This window comes from Coregonus lavaretus (assembly GCF_964263955.1).
Source record: "Coregonus lavaretus genome assembly, chromosome: 16".
In the NCBI taxonomy this organism is placed as follows: domain Eukaryota; kingdom Metazoa; phylum Chordata; class Actinopteri; order Salmoniformes; family Salmonidae; genus Coregonus; species Coregonus lavaretus.
The window spans coordinates 32584563-32606649 of NC_140003.1; the positions used below are offsets into that span (position 1 = coordinate 32584563).

Consider the following 22087-nt stretch of genomic DNA (forward strand, 5'->3'; position numbering starts at 1 on the left):
TATTTTTGCAATGTTTTCTCAGTTTTGACTGAACTTTTGAGGAATAGGCCAACTCCAGTGACAACGGTTCAGTCTCACTGATAAAGCAACAAAAACTTCAAGCTTGAGTGGAGGACAAACTTTTTCTACGAGCTTTGACCTCTGGTAGCTTTGTAAACTTTGGAATATTCTGAGTGTAAATTTTTTTTACTTATGGAACAACTAGACATTTGGTTTGGAATAACAGCCTCCCTTACCATGTGTGCAGACAACTCCACCCTGTTGGAGGCGGTTCTCTACGGCCATCCACCATGCGATGGCTGGACCAACAACACAGAGGGGGCCTTCTACCACCTGGGCAACACCGTCTTGTTCCTGGAGTACATGGGAGGCAACGGCGCCTATGGCTGCCTGTTCATATTTGGTTTCCAGATGCTTGCCTTCACCTGCCTGGCCCTGTGGGGCTGGATGACCATGTGTGGGGTGGACGTGTTTTCCTGGAACTTGCTACTGCTAGTGGCCTGTGTGCTCCAGATCTGCCACCTCATATACAGGCTGCAACAGGATGGCCTGACCAGCGAGGAGCTGTCGGCCCTCTACTCAGCCGTCTACCGGCCCATGGACGTTCCCGTACAGGTGTTCCAAGACATTGTGGGTGCCTGTGAGAACAGTGCTGCCACTAGGGGTAGTGGAGATGTACACGTGGAGGGCAAGACACCCATCGAGTGAGGGAAAAGTGTAAGTCCCAATTCCAATGTTCATTCGTGGTAGTATGCTACTGTAGATATTGGAAAAGACCAGAGTCTTGTTTTAGTTAAGTTGCTGGAGTAACAGTAAATTGTAATTTAGTTAAATTACTGATGTCAGATTGCAATTGTCATGTTGTAGTGAGTGTTCCTAGTTAATGTTCTGAGTGAGGTTAGTGTTCTATTCCCCGCTTAGCGTTTTATCTCTCTTGATCTGTCTCTCCAACAACGACAACGACAATGACCCAGACTAGGGCTCATTGAAACCTGAGAGAGAGATATTACTTACCAACGATATAATTAAACACGGAACACTTTCAAGAGGTCATGTGTCCTAAGCAGTGACTCCGTTGCTTGTTGGCTAAGATCGAATTTAGTGTGTGTATCAAGTGTGTGTCTGTTGGGATTGGGAAGGTGTGGTTAAAATATCCAAGCCCCAGACGTTGTAAAATACAGAGTATTCGTGTCACTGACCCACTGTAGTGTAGTTGCTCCCCTTAGTGGCAGGGTGCCAGATCTGGGTCAAATACATCATGTCAAATACTTTTATTTTCAAGTATTTGAGGTGTGCTTGATTTAGCTCATTTGGGACTATTCCATTGGTTCCATTGTACCAGGCAAATTAAATTAAGTGCTGTTCAATTAATTTAAAGTATGTGATGTATTTGACCCAGGTCTGGTGGCTGCTGCTAAGTTGTTGGGATAGCTTTATATTTGGTGCTCTCCTGAGGTTGTGTACCAACACAGTAAACAAATCCCCCTATACGACCTCTAAAATTAAATGTTCATACACTGGGATAGCTAACTATCGTACGCAAATAATGTTTGGTGTCATAAGATGACGTCTGTTTATGCCATTTTTATGACTAACAATTCCAAGTTTCACTGACTTCAAACGAATGCCATGAACATGAAGTCATACCTGAAAGAGCACTGAGGGAATGTCTGTGACTTATAAACCAAGAATATATGTTTTTCTCTCTGTCTGTGTTTAACTTGGATCAGGACAGAGATATTCATGTTAACTTGTATTCATGTTAACTTGTTTCAAGGTTTTGGATCAAGCCTAGTTATGTGCATCTTCTCTCTCTCTCTCTCTCTTCTCTCATTATCACCTATCCATGCTTTCTCCCCTCTTCTCTCTTACTAACCTTGTCCTTTCCTGCTCTCCTTGGTAGGATCCGTGTGTCTCTGGATGGACAGTTCCTCCATTACATCTTCCCCCACAAGTTCATGGACTCTCCTGAGTGGGAGTCTCTCCAACCCAATGAAGAGGGGAACTTTCAGGTACTGGACAGATGCTCGTCATTCATTCATCCAGTCATTCATTAATTTATGAACATTTAGCCTTTCCCTTCACTCTCACCCCTGACCATCTATCCCCCTGAACCCCAGATGACCCTGACGGCGGAGATGGACTGCCGCTACATCTCATGGCGCCGGCGCCGCCTTTACATGCTTCTGTCCAAGGAACGCTACATTGCCCGCCTCTTCTCTGTCATGCTGGGCAGCGACATCGCCGACAAGCTCTACTCACTCAACGACAAGCTCTTCGCCAAGAGCGGCGTGCGCCTCGACATCCGCCTGCCCAGCCTCTACCAGGTCCTGGCCCCCTCCTCCCCAGGCAACGAGGGGGAGGTCTGTAACGGCAGTGGTAGTGGGAGTGCCAGGGACCAGGTAGCCCCAGTGAAGCAGATAGAGCATGGCGTTTGCAACGCCAGGGTTGTGGGTTCATTTCCCACAGGGGGTATGAAAAAAAATTAAATAATGTAAGTCGCTCTGGATAAGAGCGTCTGCTAAATGACGTAAAATGTAAATGAAGCAGCAGTGGTGGATGTGGACCCGGTGCCAGATCCGAGAGAAGACCCCCACCCCGTCAGCGCCAACCTCCCACCAACCCTCCCAGCGCCAGCCCTCAGACATGGAGATGCCCTCTGGTGAGGACTCTACCAGCCTGGTCCTGGAGGACTTTGCGGATATGACCGGGTCCTTAATGGATTATGGGAGTGAGAGGGATTATTTGAGGTAGAAGGCAGGTTGCTGGAGCTAACACACTGGGCCACTACTTAAGATATACAGTGAGCTCCATAATTCACTGGACAGTGACCATTCTTTTGTTATTTTGGTTCTGTACTCTAGCACTTTGAGTTTGAAAGGATACAATGACAATGAGGGTGAAGTGCAGACTGTCAGCTTTAATTTGAGGGTATTTTCATACATATCGGATGAACCGTTTACGAATTATAGAAGCTTTTGTACATGGTCCCCCCCATTTTCGGGCATCAAAAATCATTGGACAGTTTAACATAATGTAGAATAAAGTAATCATTGTTAATATTTGGTCGCATATCCTTTGCATGCAATGACTGCTTGAAGTCTGCGATGCATCGCCATCACCAGATGCTGGGTATCTTCCCTGGTGATGCTCTGCCAGGCCTGTACTGCAGCCATCTTCAGTTCCTGCTTGTTTCGGGGACTTATTGCCTTAAGTCTCCTCTTCAGCATGTAAAATGCATGTTCAATTGGATTCAGATCTGGTGATTGACTCGGCCAGTCAAGGTTTTTCCACTTTTTGGCCATCAAAAACCCCTTTGTTGCTCTAGCAGTATGTTTAGGGTCATTGTCTTGTTGCGTGATTAAGTGCCGTCCAATGAGTTTGGAGGCATTTGGTTTTATCTGAGCAGATAAAATATTTCTGTAGACTTCAGAATTCATTGTTCTACTTCTGTCTGCAGTCACATCATCGATGAAGACAAGTGAGCCTGTTCCACTGGCAGCCATACAGGCCCAAGCCATAACACCCCCTCCACCATGTTTCATGGATGAGGTGGTATGCTTTGGATCATGGGCATTTCTTTTTTTCTCCACACTTTTGTCTTTCCATCACTCTGGTACATGTTAATCTTTGTCTCATCTGTCCACAATATTTTTTTCCAGAACTCTTGGGGTTCTTTTAGGTGCTTTTTAGCAAACTGTAATCTTGCCTTTCTGTTCTTCAGGCTTATCAGTGGTTTGCATCTTGTAGTGTACCCTCTGTAGTCCTGCTGGTGTAGTCTTCTGCGTATGGTAGACTTTGACACATCTACACCTGCATCCAGGAGAGTGTTTTTGATCTGTTGGGCTGTTATCAGGGGTTTTTTCTTCACCATAGAGAGTATTCTCCGGTCATCCACTACAGTGGTCTTCCTCTGTCTACCGGGTCTTTTGACATAATTGAGTTCACCGGTTGTTTTTTTCTTGTTAATGATGAACAAAACTGTTGACTTGGGCATGGCCAGGGTTTTTGCAATGTTCCTGAATGATTGATTTTCATTTCTGAGCCTTATGACGGCCAACTTCATTTGCATCGACACTGCTGTCTTCCTCATGTTGTCACACCCCAATAACAACCTCCAAAGGCAATAGCAACGTCTAGAATCATTACTATTCATCAACAGCTCTCCTGCATTCACTAACGACACAAATGAATACACCTGCCTAACGACACACATCTGTGAAGCCAATTTAACAAATACTTGTAGTACCTTAAAATGGGGGGACCATGTACAAAAGGTGCTGTCATTTCTAAACGGTTCATCCGATATGTATGAAAATACCCTCAAATTAAAGCTGACAGTCTGCACTTCACGCTCATTGTCATTGTATCCTTTCAAACTCAAAGTGCTAGAGTACAGAACCAAAATAACAAAACAATGGTCACTGTCCAATGAATTATGGAGCTCACTGTATGTAAGTACACCTGTGTGCAGTGAGAGAGTGGGCTGGGCGGGGGGTTGCGTGTGTGTTTTGCTTGCTGTGTCCACACTCACTAATCCAGCTTTGAACAGGCCAGGCCATGTTGTAAAGAACCTAATTTCACTTTGCAATGATTTGAGTGATTTTCAGTTTTTGTTATCTGACATATTCAATCTATTTTATGCAGAGGCTATGCACTGCTTGCTCTTTCGCCTTCTAAAATTATATGAAAGTCGAGAGAGTGAGTTAGTAAAATCGATATTTCTTTGTAAAAACTAATGAGCCTGAGAGGAAAAACATTGGATTGATCAAAGAGTTGGCAGAACTGGGACACCTCGCCTCATGGGTACCCACCCAACCCCGAAGGCCTCTCTGTCTCTAGTTTCTAAAGTTTACGGCAAACTTTTAATTTGGCTCTATACTCCAGCATTTTCGATTTGAGATCAAACGTTTTATGAGGTGACAGTACAGAATGTCACCTTTTATTTGAGGGTATTTTCATAAATATCAATTTTACCGTTTAGAAATGAAAGCACTTTATGTATCTAGTCCCCCCATTCGAAGGTGTCATACGTATTTAGACAAATCCACTTATAGTGTATTAAATGTGGTCCCATATTCCTATAGCACGCAATGACTACATCAAGCTCATAACCCTACAAACTTGTTGGCTGCATCTGCAGTTTGTTTTGGTTGTTTTTGGATTATCTTGTGCCCAATAGAAATGAATGGTAAATAATGTTGTCACTTTTATTGTAAATAAGAATAGAATATGTTTCTGAACACCTCTACATTAATGTGGATGCTACCATGATTACGGATAATCATGAATGAATCGTGAATAATGGTGAGTGAGAAAGTTAGAGGCATACAGTGCCTTCAGAAAGTATTCATACATTTTGTGACAGCCTGAATTTTGTGACAGCTTCACCTGGAATGCTTTTCCAACAGTCTTGCGGTCCGACTCATCCCAAACCATCTAAATTGGGTTGAGGTCAGGGGATTTTGGAGGCCAGGTCATCTGATGCAGCACTCCATCACTCTCCTTCTTGGTAAAATAGCCCTTACACAGCCTGGAGGTGTGTTGGGTCATTGTTCTGTTGAAAAACAAATGATAGTCCCACTAAGCCCAAACAAGATGGGATGGCGTATCGCTGCAGAATGCTGCGGTAGCCATGCTGGTTAAGTGTGCCTTGAATTCTAAATAAATCACAGACAGTGTTACCAGCAATGCACCCCTCACCATAACACCTCCTCCATGCTTTATGGTGGGAAATACACATGCGGAGATCATCCGTTCTTCTTCTTATTGGTGTCCTTTAGTAGTGGTTTCTTTGCAGTAATTCGACCATGAAGGCCTGATTCACACAGTCCCCTCTGAACAGTTGATGTTGTGATGTGTCGGTGACTTGAACTCTGTGAAGCATTTATTTGGGCTGCAATTTCTGAGGCTGGTAACTCTAATGAACTTATCCTCTGCAGCAGAGGTAGCTCTGGGTCTTCCATTCCTGTGGTGGTCCTTATGAGAGCCAGTTTCATCATAGCGCTTGATGTTCTTTGCGACTGCACTTGAAGAAACTTTCAAAGTTCTTGAAATGTTCCGTATTGATTGACCTTCGTGTCTTAAAGTAATGAAGGACTGTCATTTCTCGTTGCTTATTTGAGCTGTTCTTGCCATAATATGGACATGGTCTTTTACCAAATAGGGTTATCTTCTGTATACCCCCCTACCTTGTCGCAACACAACTGATTGGCTCAAATACATTAAGAAGGAAAGAAATTCCACAAATGAGCTTTTAAGAAGGCACACCTGTTAATTGAAATGCATTCCAGGTGACTACCTCATGAAGCTGGTTGAGAGAATGCCAAGAGTGTGCAAAGCTGTCATCAAGGCAAAGGGTGGCTATTTGAAGAATCTCAAATATAAAATATATATGTTTAACACTATTTTTGGTTACTATGTGATTCCATATGTGTTATTTCATAGTTTTGATGTCTTCACTATTATTCTACAATGTAGAAAATAGTAAAAATATGAGTAGGTGTATCCAAGCTTTTGACTGGTACTGTATGTAAATGAGATATTTCTGTATTTCATTTTCAGTACATTTTCTTCAAACATTTCTAAAAACATGTTTTCACTTTGTTATTTTAGGGTATTGTGTGTAGATGGGTGAAATATATATATATATTTGTCCAAATACAGTGGGGAGAACAAGTATTTGATACACTGCAGATTTTGCAGGTTTTCCTACTTACAAAGCATGTAGAGGTCTGTAATTTGTATCATAGGTACACTTCAACTGTGAGAGACGGAATCTAAAACAAAAATCCAGAAAATCACATTGTATGATTTTTAAGTAATTAATTTGCATTTTATTGCATGACATAAGTATTTGATACATCAGAAAAGCAGAACTTAATATTTGGTACAGAAACCTTTGTTTGCAATTACAGAGATCATACGTTTCCTGTAGGTCTTGACCAGGTTTGCACACACTGTAGCAGGGATTTTGGCCCACTCCTCCATACAGACCTTCTCCAGATCCTTTAGGTTTCGGGGCTGTCACTGGGCAATACGGACTTTCAGCTCCCTCCAAAGATTTTCTATTGGGTTCAGGTCTGGAGACTGGCTAGGCCACTCCAGGACCTTGAGATGCTTCTTACGGAGCCACTCCTTAGTTGTGTTTCGGGTCGTTGTCATGCTGGAAGACCCAGCCACGACCCATCTTCAATGCTCTTACTGAGGGAAGGAGGTTGTTGGCCAAGATCTCGCGATACATGGCCCCATCCATCCTCCCCTCAATATGGCGCAGTCGTCCTGTCCCCTTTGCAGAAAAGTATCCCCAAAGAATGATGTTTCCACCTCCATGCTTCACGGTTGGGATGGTGTTCTTGGGGTTGTACTCATCCTTCTTCTTCCTCCAAACACGGCAAGTGGAGTTTAGACCAAAAAGCTCTATTTTTGTCTCATCAGACCACATGACCTTCTCCCATTCCTCCTCTGGATCATCCAGATGGTCATTGGCAAACTTCAGACGGGCCTGGACATGCGCTGGCTTGAGCAGGGGGACCTTGCGTGCACTGCAGGATTTTAATCCATGACAGCGTAGTGTGTTACTAATGGTTTTCTTTGAGACTGTGGTCCCAGCTCTCTTCAGGTCATTGACCAGGTCCTGCCGTGTAGTTCTGGGCTGATCCCTCACCTTCCTCATGATCATTGATGCCCCACGAGGTGAGATCTTGCATGGAGCCCCAGACCGAGGTTGATTGACCGTCATCTTGAACTTCTTCCATTTTCTAATAATTGCGCCAACAGTTGTTGCCTTCTCACCAAGCTGCTTGCCTATTGTCCTGTAGCCCATCCCAGCCTTGTGCAGGTCTACAATTTTATCCCTGATGTCCTTACACAGCTCTCTGGTCTTGGCCATTGTGGAGAGGTTGGAGTCTGTTTGATTGAGTGTGTGGACAGGTGTCTTTTATACAGGTAACGAGTTCAAACAGGTGCAGTTAATACGGGTAATGAGTGGAGAACAGTAGGGCTTCTTAAAGAAAAACTAACAAGTCTGAGAGCCGGAATTCTTACTGGTTGGTAGGTGATCAAATACTTATGTCATGCAATAAAATGCAAATTAATTACTTAAAAATCATACAGTGTGATTTTCTGGATTTTTGTTTTAGATTCCATCTCTCACTGTTGAAGTGTACCTATGATAAAAATTACAGACCTCTACATGCTTTGTAAGTAGGAAAACCTGCAAAATCGGCAGTGTATCAAATACTTGTTTTCCCCACTGTGTGTGTATATATATATATATATAGTCCCCTGTTATTGGGTAATGGTGAGAGGTTAGCATGTTTTGCTTCAATAAAAGTGACACAATACATTATTTACCATTCATTTCTATTGTGCACAACATAATCTGAAACACAACCAAAACAAGCTGCAAATGCATCCAAGTTTGTAGAGTCACATGCTTGATGTAGTCATTGCGTGCTAGGAATATGGGACCAAATACTAAACTTTTGACTAAATTTAATACACTATAAGTGAATTTGTCCAAATACTTATGACACCTTCAAATCGGGGGACTAGATTCATAAAGTGCTGTAATTTCTAAACGGTAAAACCGATACATATGAAAATACCCTCAAATAAAAGGTGACATTCTGTACGGTCGCCTCGTACAGTGCATTCGGAAAGTATTCAGACCGCTTGACTTTTTCCACATTTTGTTACGTTACAGCCTTATTATAAAATTGATTAAATAATTGTTTTTCCTCATCAATCTACACACAATACCCCATAATGAAAAGTGAAAACAGGTTTATAGAAATGTTTGCAAATGTATTAAAAAATAAAAAACAGAAAAACCTTATTTACGTAAGTATTCAGACCCTTTGCTATGAGACTCGAAATTGAGCTCAGGTGCATCCTGTTTCCATTGATCATCCTTGAGATGTTTCTACAACTTGATTGGAGTCCACTTGTTGTAAATTAAATTGATTGGACATGATTTGGAAAGCCACACACCTGTCTATATAAGGTCCCACAGTTGACAGTGCATGTCAGAGCAAAAACCAAGCCATGAGGTCGAAGGAATTAGAGCCCTGAGACAGGATTGTGCCGAGGCACAGATCTGGGGAAGGGTACCAAAACATTTCTGCAGCATTGAAGGTCCCCAAGAACACAGTGGCCTCCATCATTCTTAAATGGAAGAAGTTTGGAACCACCAAGACTCTTCCTAGAGCTGGACGCCTGGCCAAACTGAACAATGGGGAGAGAAGGGCCTTGGTCAGGGAGGTGATCAAGAACCCAATGGTCACTCTGACAGAGTTCCTCTGTGGAGATGGGAGAACCTTCCAGAAGGACAACCATCTCTGCAGCACTCCACCAATCAGGCCTTTATGGTAGAGTGGCCAGACGGAAGCCACTCCTCAGTAAAAGGCACATGACAGCCCACTTGGAGTTTGGCAAAAGGCACCTAAAGGACTCTCAGACCATGAGAAACCAAGATTGAACTCTTTGGCCAGAATGCCAAGCGTAACGTCTGGAGGAAACCTGGCACCATCCCTACGGTGAAGCATAGTGGTGGCAGCATCAACCTGCTCCAGAGCTCTCATGACCTCAGACTGGGGCGAACGTTCACCTTCCAACAGGACAACAACCCTAAGCACACAGCCAAGACAACGCAGGAGTGGCTTTTGGACAAGTCTCTGAATGTCCTTGAGTGGCCCAGCCAGAGCCTTGAACCCGATCAAACATTTCTGGAGACACCTGAAAATAGCTGTGCAGCGAAGCTCCCCATCCAACCTGACAGAGCTTGAGAGGATCTGCAGAGAAGAATGGGAGGAACTCTCCAAATACAGGTGTTCCAGGCTTGTAGCATCATACCCAAGAAGACTCGAGGCTGTAATCGCTGCCAAAGGTACTTCAACAAAGTACTGAGTAAATGGTCTGAATACTTATGTAATGTGATATTTCCGTTTTAATTTTTAATACATTGGCAAACATTTCTAAAAATCTGTTTTTGCTTTGTCATTATGAGGTATTGTGTGTAGATTGATTGGGGGAAAAACTATGTAATCCATTTTAGAATAAGGCTGTAATGTAACAGAATGTGGAAAAAGTGAAGGGGTCTGAATACTTTCCGAATGCACTGTATAAAACATTTGATCTCAAATCCAAAATGCTGGAGTATAGAGCCCAATTAAAAGTTTGCGCTTCACTGTCCAAATAAATACGTAGGGGAGAGTATATTGCAGCTTGTCCCTCACTCATCTCCCAGTGTGTGGCCTGCCCTCTTGGTAGCTAATGTCCTGCTGAGGATGGGTGTGTTTGTTTACCTACAGTAGGTTAGACTGCCCTTTTCCGCCAGGATTCAGGCCATATGAAAGACAATTTTGTGCTACAGTTTATGAAACCGTTTACCTCAGAGTGACCCTGGTAGCTTATGTTGGTTCAGACAAATGAGGGTACCATCTGAATGTATGTTGGAGGTTTGTAGTTTGGAACAGGAAGGGGAGACAGCAGGGTGGGGGTGGGATGCTGGCAGTCAGCTGTGTGTTTTTGTCTGACAAGGATTAGAGCCTGCTGGAAACTTTTGGGATATCCTGGCAGTCAGAGATCCAGTGCCATGCACTTAATCCACGTGCCTGCCCACTGCCCCCTCCCTCTCCCTCGCTATCCCCAAATCCTCCCAGAACCAATTGCGGGACAGACCGTGTTTTGGGCGGAGTGGGGAGAGGGTGTTGGATTCCAGGATAGTTGCTGGGTAGAGGGTGGAGGGCACTGACTCTGCTGTCATTGTAACGGCTTATGACCTTCAGGTACAGTCTATGGTCGGTTAGCCAGTGTCTACGGCAAGTAGGGGAATGAGTGGAGTGAGGTTCGAGAAGGGTGAGGGTTGACAGGGGTGAGGTATGATAGGGGTGAGGGATATGAGGGATGTGGGTCATGTGAAAGCAGAGACCAGACACGCTTAGAGAACAGCTCATCACTCCACTATCATTAACTAGGTTTCCATCCAATTGGCGACAGATTTTCATGTGAATATTGTAAAATCTGCATAAAACAATATGCGCATGTTTCCATCAAGCTGACTTTTTGTGGATAAAAGGCTGTGCGTAATAAATTTAAAAATACAAGTTAAATGGGTTTCCATTGTATTTTCATCTCTAGTGATGGTTTTATCAAAAAAACTGTTGTGTTATATAGCAAATATGCCCATTCTGGTCTTGACACGTGTGCTCTAGCCAACCGCTTGCAGATACAGTGCGGGTAGGCTACTTACATGATGAGATTATTTTTATTTGTCAAATGGCAGCCAAGCATGATCATCATGTCACCAGAATAAGACCCTCGATTATTTATTGGAAAGGACCATCAAGCTCATCACCGTCCACCCTCCCACTGGGCAAAAAATGGTTGAATCAACATTGTTTCGACATCATTTCAACCCCCCCCCTAAAAAATATGAAATCAAGGTGGAAAACTGATTGGATTTGCAAAAAGTCATGAACATGAGGGCATTTTGTATTTTTTTTCACGCAATTTTTAATCCAATGGTGACATTTTTTGTTTATTTCATGTTGAATTCACAAATGTAAATCAAAACTAGACGTTGAACTGACGTCTGTGCCCAGTGACTTAAATGTAAGTTCATCATAACTGATTTAATCTGTAGCCATTTCTCGCATAATTAAATGTACTTACACAAAAAGATCCCACCATGTCGAATGAACAAATTGTCTGACATTTATAAAATATTTCGACATTTCCTATTTCCATCAGCCCGGTTGTGACTTTTTTCATGTGTCAGGTAATTAATTCGCATGAAATGGTTGGATGGAAACCAGGTAAATGTCACATCACAGGTCAATACATCCCTCACTGTTAACCAGTTCAGGTGTCAGGAATGTGAGGACTATGCCTATGTAATTTGACCAATGTGAGCGTTCGTTGTGAGATCATCTTGCAACCCTACACTATACTGTATTTGAGCTGTAAGGCATGTACATAGCATTTAAGGGAAGATGAAATACTCTCTATACTTGGACAAGGTTAATATGAACTGCCTGCCATTAGGTAGGTTGCCGTAGTAACAGTTCTGCTTGTGTTTCTTGACAGTTCATGATAGACCGACCAGTTGTCAATGACCGGTGTTCTCTGTTGATTCCACAGGAGAGGAAAACGCTGGGACTGTACCGATGCGATACCAGAGAGGGAGAGCTCCTTTGGCCCCCACGGACACCCATAAGCTGTGATGGTTTCACCCGCATTACAAACAGTGGACACATTCCAGAAAGTCTTTATTACAGTCAGGCTATGAAGATTATCAGATGTCACAACACCTGGCAAAGTGTTTAACATCTCAGGAACCACATTGTCTTATATAGCGTTCTCCTGAGATGAGCAGTGCGACTGCAAAAAAGACAACCTTGAACACAACCATCATCACTGCCCTGGGTGGAATCAGACCCACCCAACACCAAATTCCACTCTCTCACCTTACCTCTCTTCCTCTGATGTGCGTGACAATATAGGAAAGAGTGAAACCCTGGACACTGAACAGAATTATGTTCTAAAACTGCATTTAATAGTAAAGGTCACAGACCTCTTTTTATTATGTCACTCACATGTCTCCCATTCATCTGGATGGAAAGCCTTTTGATGTGGTATATTGTGTTAGATAGGATTATGATTCCACATTAAAGCAATCATGTGTCTTTTATTTTTGAACAGCCAGGGTTGGGTTGGCTAGCTAGGGGCACGTTAATCGTGTTTGTTTGTGCAGACATAATCTGAGAGAATAAAGTTTGACAGACAGCATGCTAGAAAGGGATTTATCTTCATACTCACATTTCCCAAAACATGATTTCAAATTGAACAGGCATTTGTGTATGTGAATGTGAGATGTCTCACACATTGTACATTTATTTAGTCATAAACATAGAGCAGGAGCGTTTTGTTTTTGTTGTTGAAATAAAAAATGGGACTACATATACACACTGTGATATAAATGTATTTTCATGGGGCCAATGTTTCTCCATAAAGCTCTTGGTGAAAATGCATTGCCTGTCATTTTTTATTCTGTCTACTCTCTCCTCCATCCTTTGTCAGAAATAATGTTGTCTCAAAGTTTATCATCATGAGGCACTCAAACTCAGTTCTTATCACAGTTTCACATGTTGCTCACCCCTGCTTCTCAGAACTCACAGATGTAAGCCCTTGAGAACAGACAAAATACACACGTTCCAGAGTTACCCTTTTATTGTTTCGCTTCAACAGAAGCTCTGAATAAAGTAACATTCAGCTGCATCGGAATGATTATGTACAGCAATACTAATGCTGTTAGAAAATACTAAAGACATTTAAAAAAGTAGTTTGGAACTGTCCTGGAATTTGTTTGGCTGTAGGTGGTTCGTCAGTAACATGACTAGGGTTATAGCATGGCAAAGTTTGTGTTTGTGTGTAGCTGTTTGCAACGGGAGCTATTAGCTGCATGTGTGTGTTTCTGTGTGAGCTAGTCCCAGTAAAACCCCTAATTTCCTTTCCTTCATGCCAAATGTTAACTATAAGGATAGGCTTCCTCCTTACCGCTTAGACCTATCAAAGCATTCCACATCATTGATGATGAAGGAAAGGAGACGAGGAGAGGACGCTGTTTCAGACTATTGGGAGGTTGCCAGAGAGAAAGAAACACATGTTGGTTCATAGGCTCTGTGTGTGTTTACTACATGAGGGTTCTCAGTAATTCCAACACAGCTGCACAAAATCATGGTTCCATGGAGCTCCTCGCCTTACATCAATCTTCTTCACACACAATGGCTCCACTTCTCTGAAAGAGAAACGAAAGAGTAACAGTGTCATATGCATGCACAGGAATGCATACACACTGCATGCTGCTGTGTGTGGTGTAGGTACGTGTGTGAGAGCATGTGTGTGTTAAATAGATGAAAGGACTTATACCCGACAGAGGGGAACTCTGATATGCAGACAGACACAAAGTGGATGTCTCCCTGCCGGTAGAAGCGTGCTCCAGTGTTCTTCAGCTGGATGGAGTCTATCTCACACAGTGGCACTGGGTGGCCTATCACCCTCTTATACACAGTGCTGTCTGACTTTCTGAAATACACACACACAGCATGCCTGTTACTGAGAATATAATCCATGTTTACGTATCATACCGTGAACAGCTTTGAATCATGCTGTGTATACATTTTGGTCTCTAACAGTAAGGGTTAATGGTTGTACCTACAGCCTGAGTTTCTGCTCTGTTCGAGGAAGTCCCTCAGTTCTCAGGATCACCTGCACCTCAGCACTCTTGTCCAGGGGGGACACCTCCAGCTGCACCAGGATGTGATGGGCTGGGGAGAGAGGGAACAGAGTGGGAAAGAGGAGGAGGGGGAGGATGGGAGAAGGGGACGGGATGTAACTTGATTATCATCACATGAGATATTTCTGTATTTAACCATTCAACTGAGGGGCCAAAGTAGTGGGGATGTGTCATAATGAGCATCCAACAATCGTCTGATGGGACAGCCAGTCTGTGTTTTTACATAGAGATAAATGTAGGCTACTCACCACAGAAGGGAGGTGCAGAGGTTGTCAGGAGGAAAAGCTTCTCTAGTTGAGGAAGAGGAGAGACTGTTATTCCGCTGTTCTCCAATAACCCTGAAACACACAAGGACACATGCACATAAAAAAGACAGAGAGTAAGATGTAAAGTAACAATTCCTATCACAGTTATGACAGATGAAAGGCCTCCATAGTACATTTACTGGTTTATCTGTTGCAGTCTGTCACTGTATCTGCTGCGCCAGTGCACCATAGTGATAAGTGGACGCCAGACCAGACATGACACTAGCTAGGTCAGACAGTTGCACTGTCTCTCATTAAGTGAAACCTGACTAAAGTGAAAATGGAAAGTGTGCTGGGAAGTTTGAATATGACAAAAATATCATATTTAAACACATTTCACACGTTTGTAAATAGCCTACTATAGGCTACATGTAAAAGGTGGCTATTTATAATATTTACATTTGCACGACCAACGTACTCACAGACAGCAGGTTTGTATAATATCTGGGGAAATAGCATAATGTTGATGATGCACTCACCTATTCGTGGACATCTTCCCGGGCAGCCTAAACAGCGCCCCTTGAGGAAGTCCTCATAGCTGGAACAAGGGATGCCAGACAGTGGGCAGGTCCCGTTCAGTGCGCTTATGTAGAGGTGGAGCGCCCTCATGTGGTTACAGATCACACTGCCGTATACTGGAAAGTAGACAAGAACTGACCACAAACGAAGATTCTCAGGCAGCCAGAAGCTTACCACTAAATAGCCTATAGGTTAGTAAACATAGTGCTTACTGCTTAGTTAGTGAATGATAAACAGTTGTTTAAGTTGAACGACATGTCTGAAGCTGATACTGAAATTAATACACACTTAGGTTAGGCCTCTTCGCCAATGAAACATTTTGGCGGCCAAACACGCACTTACTTGACAAAAACCTGGAGTGCGAGCAACCTGCTTGGTCCATCCCGCCATTTAGGAAGAAGTCTGCATGGCCGACAGGGATGGAGATGCCAAAATCTGAGATAAAAGGTTGATAATCGATGTGGAAAGGCTGATACCAGGACACATCATTTTGTCATTCCAATGAACAGTGAGACTTTTGAAATTGAATAGGTTTAAGAGGAAAAGATGGAAAGATAGCAGAAATCTCTTTGCAATAACAATAATTTGTGTGATTTGTGTGTAGCCTATTCTCTCACAGTCGGAATCAGTGTGGATGGCCTCGACAAACAGTGCATCTGAGGGGTCAAGACGGTCATACTTGTCGGCTCCTTTAAACATGGGTCCAGCCGGGTCCAGACCTACAGCAGGAGATACAGAGGTCAGTGGGGGATAGATAGAGTACTGCATCAGCAACAGTGATGACAAACATAAATACACACACACAGAGAGCCTGTGAACTACTGTACTAAAGCATTCAGACTACTTCACATCACAGCGCTGAAGGCCTCTACTCTGACAAAAACACCAGAGATAATGTGCAGACAGACAATTGTATGTATTATTGTGTCGTTGTGTGACCTCAGAAGGGTAACGTCTCCCTCTTTCACAAATTCAGAGTGCCACCTTTCAATGTCTGCTGTTGTTGTTTTCCGGAGCTGTCTCTTTCTTTGAAAGTCTAATTCAGTCAGGTTGGCAGAGATGAGAGGGTCTGTGAGTGACTGTCTGGCCCTGTAGAGCCTTGTTCTGCAGACAGTAGGGGCCCTGTGGAACTGTTAATGGGTCAGTCAGCCAAATAGATGGCGCTCACCTGTGATTCTCCCTATCTCGCCCTTGAACAGGGTCCCCACGAATCCAGACACATGTGCCCCAAGACTAACCCCAATGAAGTGAAATGACTCCAGTTTGCATCCATGGTTCTGTGGGACAGACATCAGATCTCCGTTATTTTCATTACTTTTAACTTAATTTGCTGTCAGTATGTAGACGTAAACAAATGAGGAGGCCCTGACCTGGAGCTGGTTGATGAGGACAGAGATCTGGACGGCCACCTCCTTGTAGTTCTCCACCACCAGGTTGTAGGCGTATGAGGCCCCATACACCCAGTCCACCACCACCACGTTGGCATCCTGCACCTGCAGCAGAGCCTGGGCAAGCTGCTTCACCCAGGATGGCTTACTGCCCAGAGCCCTGGGAGGGAGGGAGGAAAGGGGAGGTGGAGGGAGGGAGAGAGAGAGAGATAGCTTATACGTTTTATATGTAGAGTATGAATATACCAAGTTTTTGACCTCCCTCCCTCCCTTTCTCCTCACCTGTATCCATGGACAATTATCTTGGTGGGTTGGGAGGAGTTGAAGTAGGAGGCGTTGTTGCTGAGGGATTCCTGACTGAAGAGGCTGGCACAGTCTGTATTCTTGCGTGTCAAGAGCAGGTACTGCACCTGTAGCTTGCTGCCCTGCTGATGGTACTCCAGCCAGGTCTTGTTGTTGAAGTCAGCACATTCTGATCTGGGCTGCTCATCTTCCCCTGCAGGTTCAGAGGAGAAATGTCCATAAAGAACCATGAGAACAACACCAACACCACCACATTTTACCTAATTTCTACCAGCATGTCACATGTGCAACCAGAGGAAAAACAACTCTAGACCACCTTTACTCCACACACAGAGATGCATACAAAGCTCTCTCTCGCCCTCCATTTGGCAAATCTGACCATAATTCTATCCTCCTGACTCCTACTTATAAGCAACAAAAAAAAAGCAGGAAGTACCAGTGACTCGCTCAATACGGAAGTGGTCAGATGACGCGGATGCTACACTACAGGACTGTTTTGCTAGCACTGTTCCGGGATTCATCCAATGGCATTGAGGAGTATACCACCTCAGTCACCGGCTTCATCAATGAGTGCATCGATGACGTCGTCCCCACAGTGACCTTACGTACATATCCCAACCAGAAGCCATGGATTACAGGCAACATCCGCACCGAGCTAAAGGCTAGAGCTGCCGCTTTCAAGGAGCAGGACACTAATCCGGACGCTTATAAGAAGTCCCGCTATGCCCTCAGATGAACCATCAAACAGGTAAAGCGTCAATACAGGACTAAGATTGAATCCTACTACACCGGCTCTGACGCTCATCGGATGTGGCAGGCTTGAAAACTATTACGGACTACAAAGGGAAACCACAGATGATGCAATCTCAATCGCACTCCACACTGCCCTTTCCCACCTGGACAAAAGGAACACCTATGTGAGAATGCTGTTAATTGACTACAGCTCAGCGTTCAACACCATAGTGCCCACAAAGCTCATCACTAAGCTAAGGACCCTGGGACTAAACACCTCCCTCTGCAACTGGATCCTGGACTTCCTGACGGGCCGCCAGGTGGTAAGGGTAGGCAACAACACATCTGCCACGCTGATCCTCAACACTGGGGCCCCTCAGGGTTGCGTGCTTAATCCCCTCTTGTACTCCCTGTTCACCCACGACTGCGTGGCCAAGCACGACTCCAACACCATCATTAAGTTTGTTGACGACACAACAGTAGTAGGCCTGATTACCGACAACGATGAGACAGCCTATAGGGAGGAGGTCAGAGACCTGGCAGTGTGGTGGCAGGACAACAACCTCTCCCTCAATGTGAGCAAGACAAAGCAGCTGATCGTGGACTATAGGAAAAGGAGGGCCGAACAGGTCCCCATTAACATCGACAGGGCTGAATTGGAGCGGGTCGAGAGTTTCAAGTTCCTTGGTGTCCACATCACCAGCGAACTATCATTGTCCAAACACACCAAGACAGTTGTGAAGAGGGCATGACAACACCTTTTCCCCCTCAGGAGACTGAAAAGATTTGACATGGGTCCCCAGATCCTCAAAAAGTTATACAGCTGCACCATCGAGAGCATCCTGACCGGTTGTATCACCGCCTGGTATGGCAACTGCTCGGCATCTGACCGTAAGGCGCTACATAGGGTAGTACGTACGGCCCAGTACATCACTGGGGCCAAGCTTCCTGACATCCAGGACCTATATACTAGACAGTGTCAGAGGAAGGCCCTAAAAATTGTCAAAGACTCCAGTCACCCAAGTCATAGACTGTTCTCTCTGCTACCGCACGGCAAGCAGTACCGGAGTGCCAAGTCTAGGACCAAAAGGCTCCTTAACAGCTTCTTCCCCCAAGCCATAAGACTGCTGAACAATTAATCAAATGGCCACCTGGACTATTTACATTGACACCCCTCCTCTGTTTTTACACTGCTGCTACTCGTTGTTTATTATCTATGCATAGTCACTTTTTTACTTTAGTTTATTTAGTAAATATTTTCTTAACTATTTCTTGAACTGCATTGTTGGTTAAGGGCTTGTAAGTAAGCATTTCACAGTAAGGTCTACACCTGTTGTATTCGGCACATGTGACAAATACAATTTGATTTGATTTGAACAACAACAACAACGACAGATGCAGCATTTGCACAAAAAAAAAAACATGATTTCACAACATGATTTTAAAGAATGCTTTACATCTACAGTGACATGGCATATACTATAATACATATTCTTAGAGCAAGGTTAGTATATTCATTTCATAGAACTGTATTAGGAAGAAGCTTCTGCAATAGAAATGAGTTGTACTTACCTACTGCAGATGTGACGTAGAAGGCTAGAATACTGAGAATAGTTTGCACTGTTTTTAGTTTCCAGCCCATTCTCTTGAAAGAAGAGTGTCAAGAATGGTAACTTGGCTTTACCAGTTAGGTTGGTGAACTGTGTTGGTGAACTGTGCTTCAGATCCTTAGCTTTGGAAACTCCTATTTTCCCTCTCAGCAGTCCTTGTAGCTATGCAATGACTATGTTATAGTCCTGTAGTTCACTTTGGTTCTTGAAATACCATTCAATCCTCTACTGGTCAACAGTGACCACAAACAGGGCAGGAATCTAATTAAGAGAATAAAGCTGAACATAAGACGTTATTTCACAATGCCTGGCATTGAAATAGTACACAGAAACAGAGATGGGGGGTTGGGGGAATTTCCTTCCCTGCTTTCTCGCAAAGCTCAGCTGGCACAGTAAACTAGTCTTATGAAAACATACCCACATACCCCTCCTGCTCCAGTCGTTTGTCCGTGTGTTGTTCAGGACCCAGTGCTTAGTCTATATGGTGGGTTGCCACTGGCTGTGGATCCATGACCTCACTGGTGATCAATGCCTGTTTGTTTTAATACTAAGCTCTGGGCGTCTGGGGGTGACATTCTCACCGTGTCATATGTTGAATTCAGCAATGGATTCACACTAGTCTACCCTTATACTTGTCCATGTGACCATAGAGATGGACCTGCAACTGGAATCAGACTGTAGTAGCTCAGCTTTTATTTAAGAATCCTCCTCTCTGGAGAACTAGATCAAGGACATGTAGGCATATTGTGTCTGGGATTTAGAATACAGTGTCAGTCTCCATGCATTTCTCATGATATCAAATGGATCAGGCTGAGTGTTCATAAGTGTGAACAGACCGGGAAAGAAAAAGTTCAGAGATTGGTTTTCACACAACTTTAATATAAACTTTTACAGAGTACAGTAATGAGGATTATACACTTGGACTGGGGATGGTGAGTTATATGTTAAGTGTTATTAGCAGATCGTGGGGCAATTATTTAGCCTTTATTCGCTCTCGCTCCTTGGGTAACTGGGAAGCCACCCAATCCATGGTCCGCTTGCGTGCCTCCTCCCAGCTGTACCGCGGGGTGTACCCCATGTCCCTCTGAGCCCTCCGATAGGAGAAGCTGAAGGGTGTGTTCAGCATGGTAAGGAGCTGCCGGTTTATGGGCGGGGTGAAGCGCTTGAAGGGGCGGAGCAGCATCTGCAGCATCTCCATGAGGAAACAGATGAGGTAGAGGACTGGGATGGGCAGGATAGGCTTCTCCTGGATGCTGAAGCCCAGCGGCGACAACACAACATGGTTGAAGTCAGAGTAGCTGACGGGAGGCGTGTCATCTGAGATGTAGTAGAAGTTCCCTCCAATGGCGGCTCTCCGCTGGGGGTCTCGCAGGGCGCGGGCGGCCTGGAGGTGGGCCAGGGCCGCATTCCCCACGTATACAGGGTTCACCTGGGCCTCCGGACGGGAGGTACGGTACAACATGTCCCCGTTACGAATCCCGTCTCCCATGTGGCCCAGCAGGAAGCGGCAGCCCTCTCCATAGATGTACATGGGTCGGAGGGCGCAGGTGGCCAGCCGGCCCCCATTCTGGAGCACCTCACCCTGGGCTTGCAGGGTGACCCGTTCTGCCTCCTTCTTGGTCCTGCTGTAGGGGAACTTTAGGGAGCATGTGTAGGGGGTATTCTCATCACCGTTGATGATGGGGTCTCCGTTGGCGTTGGGGCCTGCCACCTCGATGCTGCTGGTGTAGATAAAGGACATCACATTCTCCTGGACGCACGTCTCCAGAAGGAGCTGGGTTCCTGAGGAAGATATCAGATCAATGAGTACATCAGCAGGGTCAATTCAGTTATCAAGCGCAGCTCAAGTATTTGAAAGTATTGGACATGTGTATTTCACTCAGGTCTGCTGCCAATCCCGACACAAATCTGATCATACCTTTGACGTTGACCCTGTGAAGCTCACCGTAGTCCACCTTCCCGGTGACGTCTATGAGGGACGCGGTGTGGAAGACCAGCGATGCACCCTTGCACGCTCTCCTCAGCAGCTCACTATCCCTGATGTCCCCCTCAAATACACTCACCAGCGTGTCCCCTCTGACCTCTGACAACAAACCAATCAGAGAAGAAACAAACCAAAGAAAAGTTGTAAAATATCAATATTTACACTAACCCTGGTAGAGAGAGAGAGAAAGAAAGGAGAGCTGGTATAGTATTTACCTTCCAGACACTGTATGTGTTGTGGTCGGACATGTATGTCCAGCATACGGATCTCTGTGAGCTTCTCTTCCTCCATTAGCAGCCGGACCAGCCTCTCCCCCAGGAACCCACAGGCTCCTGTCACCAAACACACATCGCCTTGCAGAGACATGGTCCACTCCAAACTCTGAACCTACAACCCCTTTCAGAAAACTCCCTTTCCTAGCCACTGGGAATGACCAATGCGCCGGACTTTGTCCCCTGTCCTAAAACTCCTCTTGCTATCCTGAGGGCATGGCAGACACTCCTAACTTAACACCCCTCTCTGAAAACTCCCTTTTTCTAGCCGTAGGGAATGTGCTAGAAGTGACGGTAACGCTGCCACTCTGGGGTGAGAAGTGAGGCAAGGTCTAGAGGCAGGCAGACGCAAGAGAGGGAGGGAGGACAGGGACGTTTTATTACCCAGTATCTGCCAAGGACGGCCGCCAAGGCTACTGGTCCCAGACCAGCCATGGAAAACAGTCTGCGAAGACTTGAATGTCAAGGCGACGTCTGCCAGAAGACTAACAATTTGTTTTTGTCTCCTGTTGACACAGTGATAAACTGACTCTGGTCAGGGTAGAGTCAATACACTGTAGATTTACTGTCTCTGGATGGTTTATTTTGACAGGCTTGGCCACTGATTCTCTACATGCTCTATAAAGCATCTATATATTCAGCCTGTGTCATTTATTCCAGATTTGAAACCTAATC

At 44.6% G+C, this 22087-nt stretch overlaps 3 protein-coding genes across 3 annotated transcripts; 1 reads left to right on the plus strand and 2 right to left on the minus strand.

Moving 5' to 3' along the window:
* Positions 1-237: 237 nt before the first annotated feature.
* popdc2 (popeye domain cAMP effector 2) lies at positions 238-2776 on the plus strand (the record flags this gene model as incomplete). The annotated part of the gene is given in 5 exon segments (XM_084179388.1): positions 238-704; positions 1874-2012; positions 2121-2466; positions 2469-2494; positions 2554-2776. Coding segments are annotated over 5 exon segments (1179 nt in total). The 3' UTR covers positions 2755-2776.
* Positions 2777-12354: 9578 nt separating this feature from the next.
* pla1a (phospholipase A1 member A) lies at positions 12355-19524 on the minus strand. Its single transcript, XM_084179377.1, has 11 exons — positions 19119-19524; positions 16794-17007; positions 16494-16671; positions 16292-16400; positions 15741-15842; positions 15466-15558; positions 15084-15239; positions 14548-14637; positions 14222-14330; positions 13933-14088; positions 12355-13801 (listed from the first exon to the last, which is right to left on the minus strand). Exons 1-11 carry the CDS (start codon positions 19186-19188, stop codon positions 13711-13713), a joined length of 1368 nt encoding a protein of 455 aa, XP_084035503.1. The 5' UTR covers positions 19189-19524; the 3' UTR covers positions 12355-13710.
* Positions 19525-20085: 561 nt separating this feature from the next.
* Positions 20086-21731, minus strand: hsd3b1 (hydroxy-delta-5-steroid dehydrogenase, 3 beta- and steroid delta-isomerase 1). The gene is made up of 3 exons (XM_084179378.1): positions 21356-21731; positions 21075-21239; positions 20086-20938 (listed from the first exon to the last, which is right to left on the minus strand). Exons 1-3 carry the CDS (start codon positions 21504-21506, stop codon positions 20130-20132), a joined length of 1125 nt encoding a protein of 374 aa, XP_084035504.1. The 5' UTR covers positions 21507-21731; the 3' UTR covers positions 20086-20129.
* Positions 21732-22087: the final 356 nt, after the last annotated feature.

Excerpts from the sequence above, each read along its gene's own strand:
- pla1a (XM_084179377.1), bottom strand. The coding sequence starts at position 19,188 with ATGGGCTGGAAACTAAAAACAGTGCAAACTATTCTCAGTATTCTAGCC. Across the intron at positions 15,559-15,740 it reads CATCCACACTGATTCCGACT|ATTTTGGCATCTCCATCCCT; the intron begins GTGAGAGAATAG and ends CTTTTATCTCAG. Across the intron at positions 15,240-15,465 it reads GCACTCCAGGTTTTTGTCAA|TATACGGCAGTGTGATCTGT; the intron begins GTAAGTGCGTGT and ends TCTACTTTCCAG.
- hsd3b1 (XM_084179378.1), bottom strand. The coding sequence starts at position 21,506 with ATGTCTCTGCAAGGCGATGTGTGTTTGGTGACAGGAGCCTGTGGGTTC. Across the intron at positions 21,240-21,355 it reads ACACATACAGTGTCTGGAAG|AGGTCAGAGGGGACACGCTG; the intron begins GTAAATACTATA and ends GTTTGTTGTCAG. Across the intron at positions 20,939-21,074 it reads TCACAGGGTCAACGTCAAAG|GAACCCAGCTCCTTCTGGAG; the intron begins GTATGATCAGAT and ends TATCTTCCTCAG.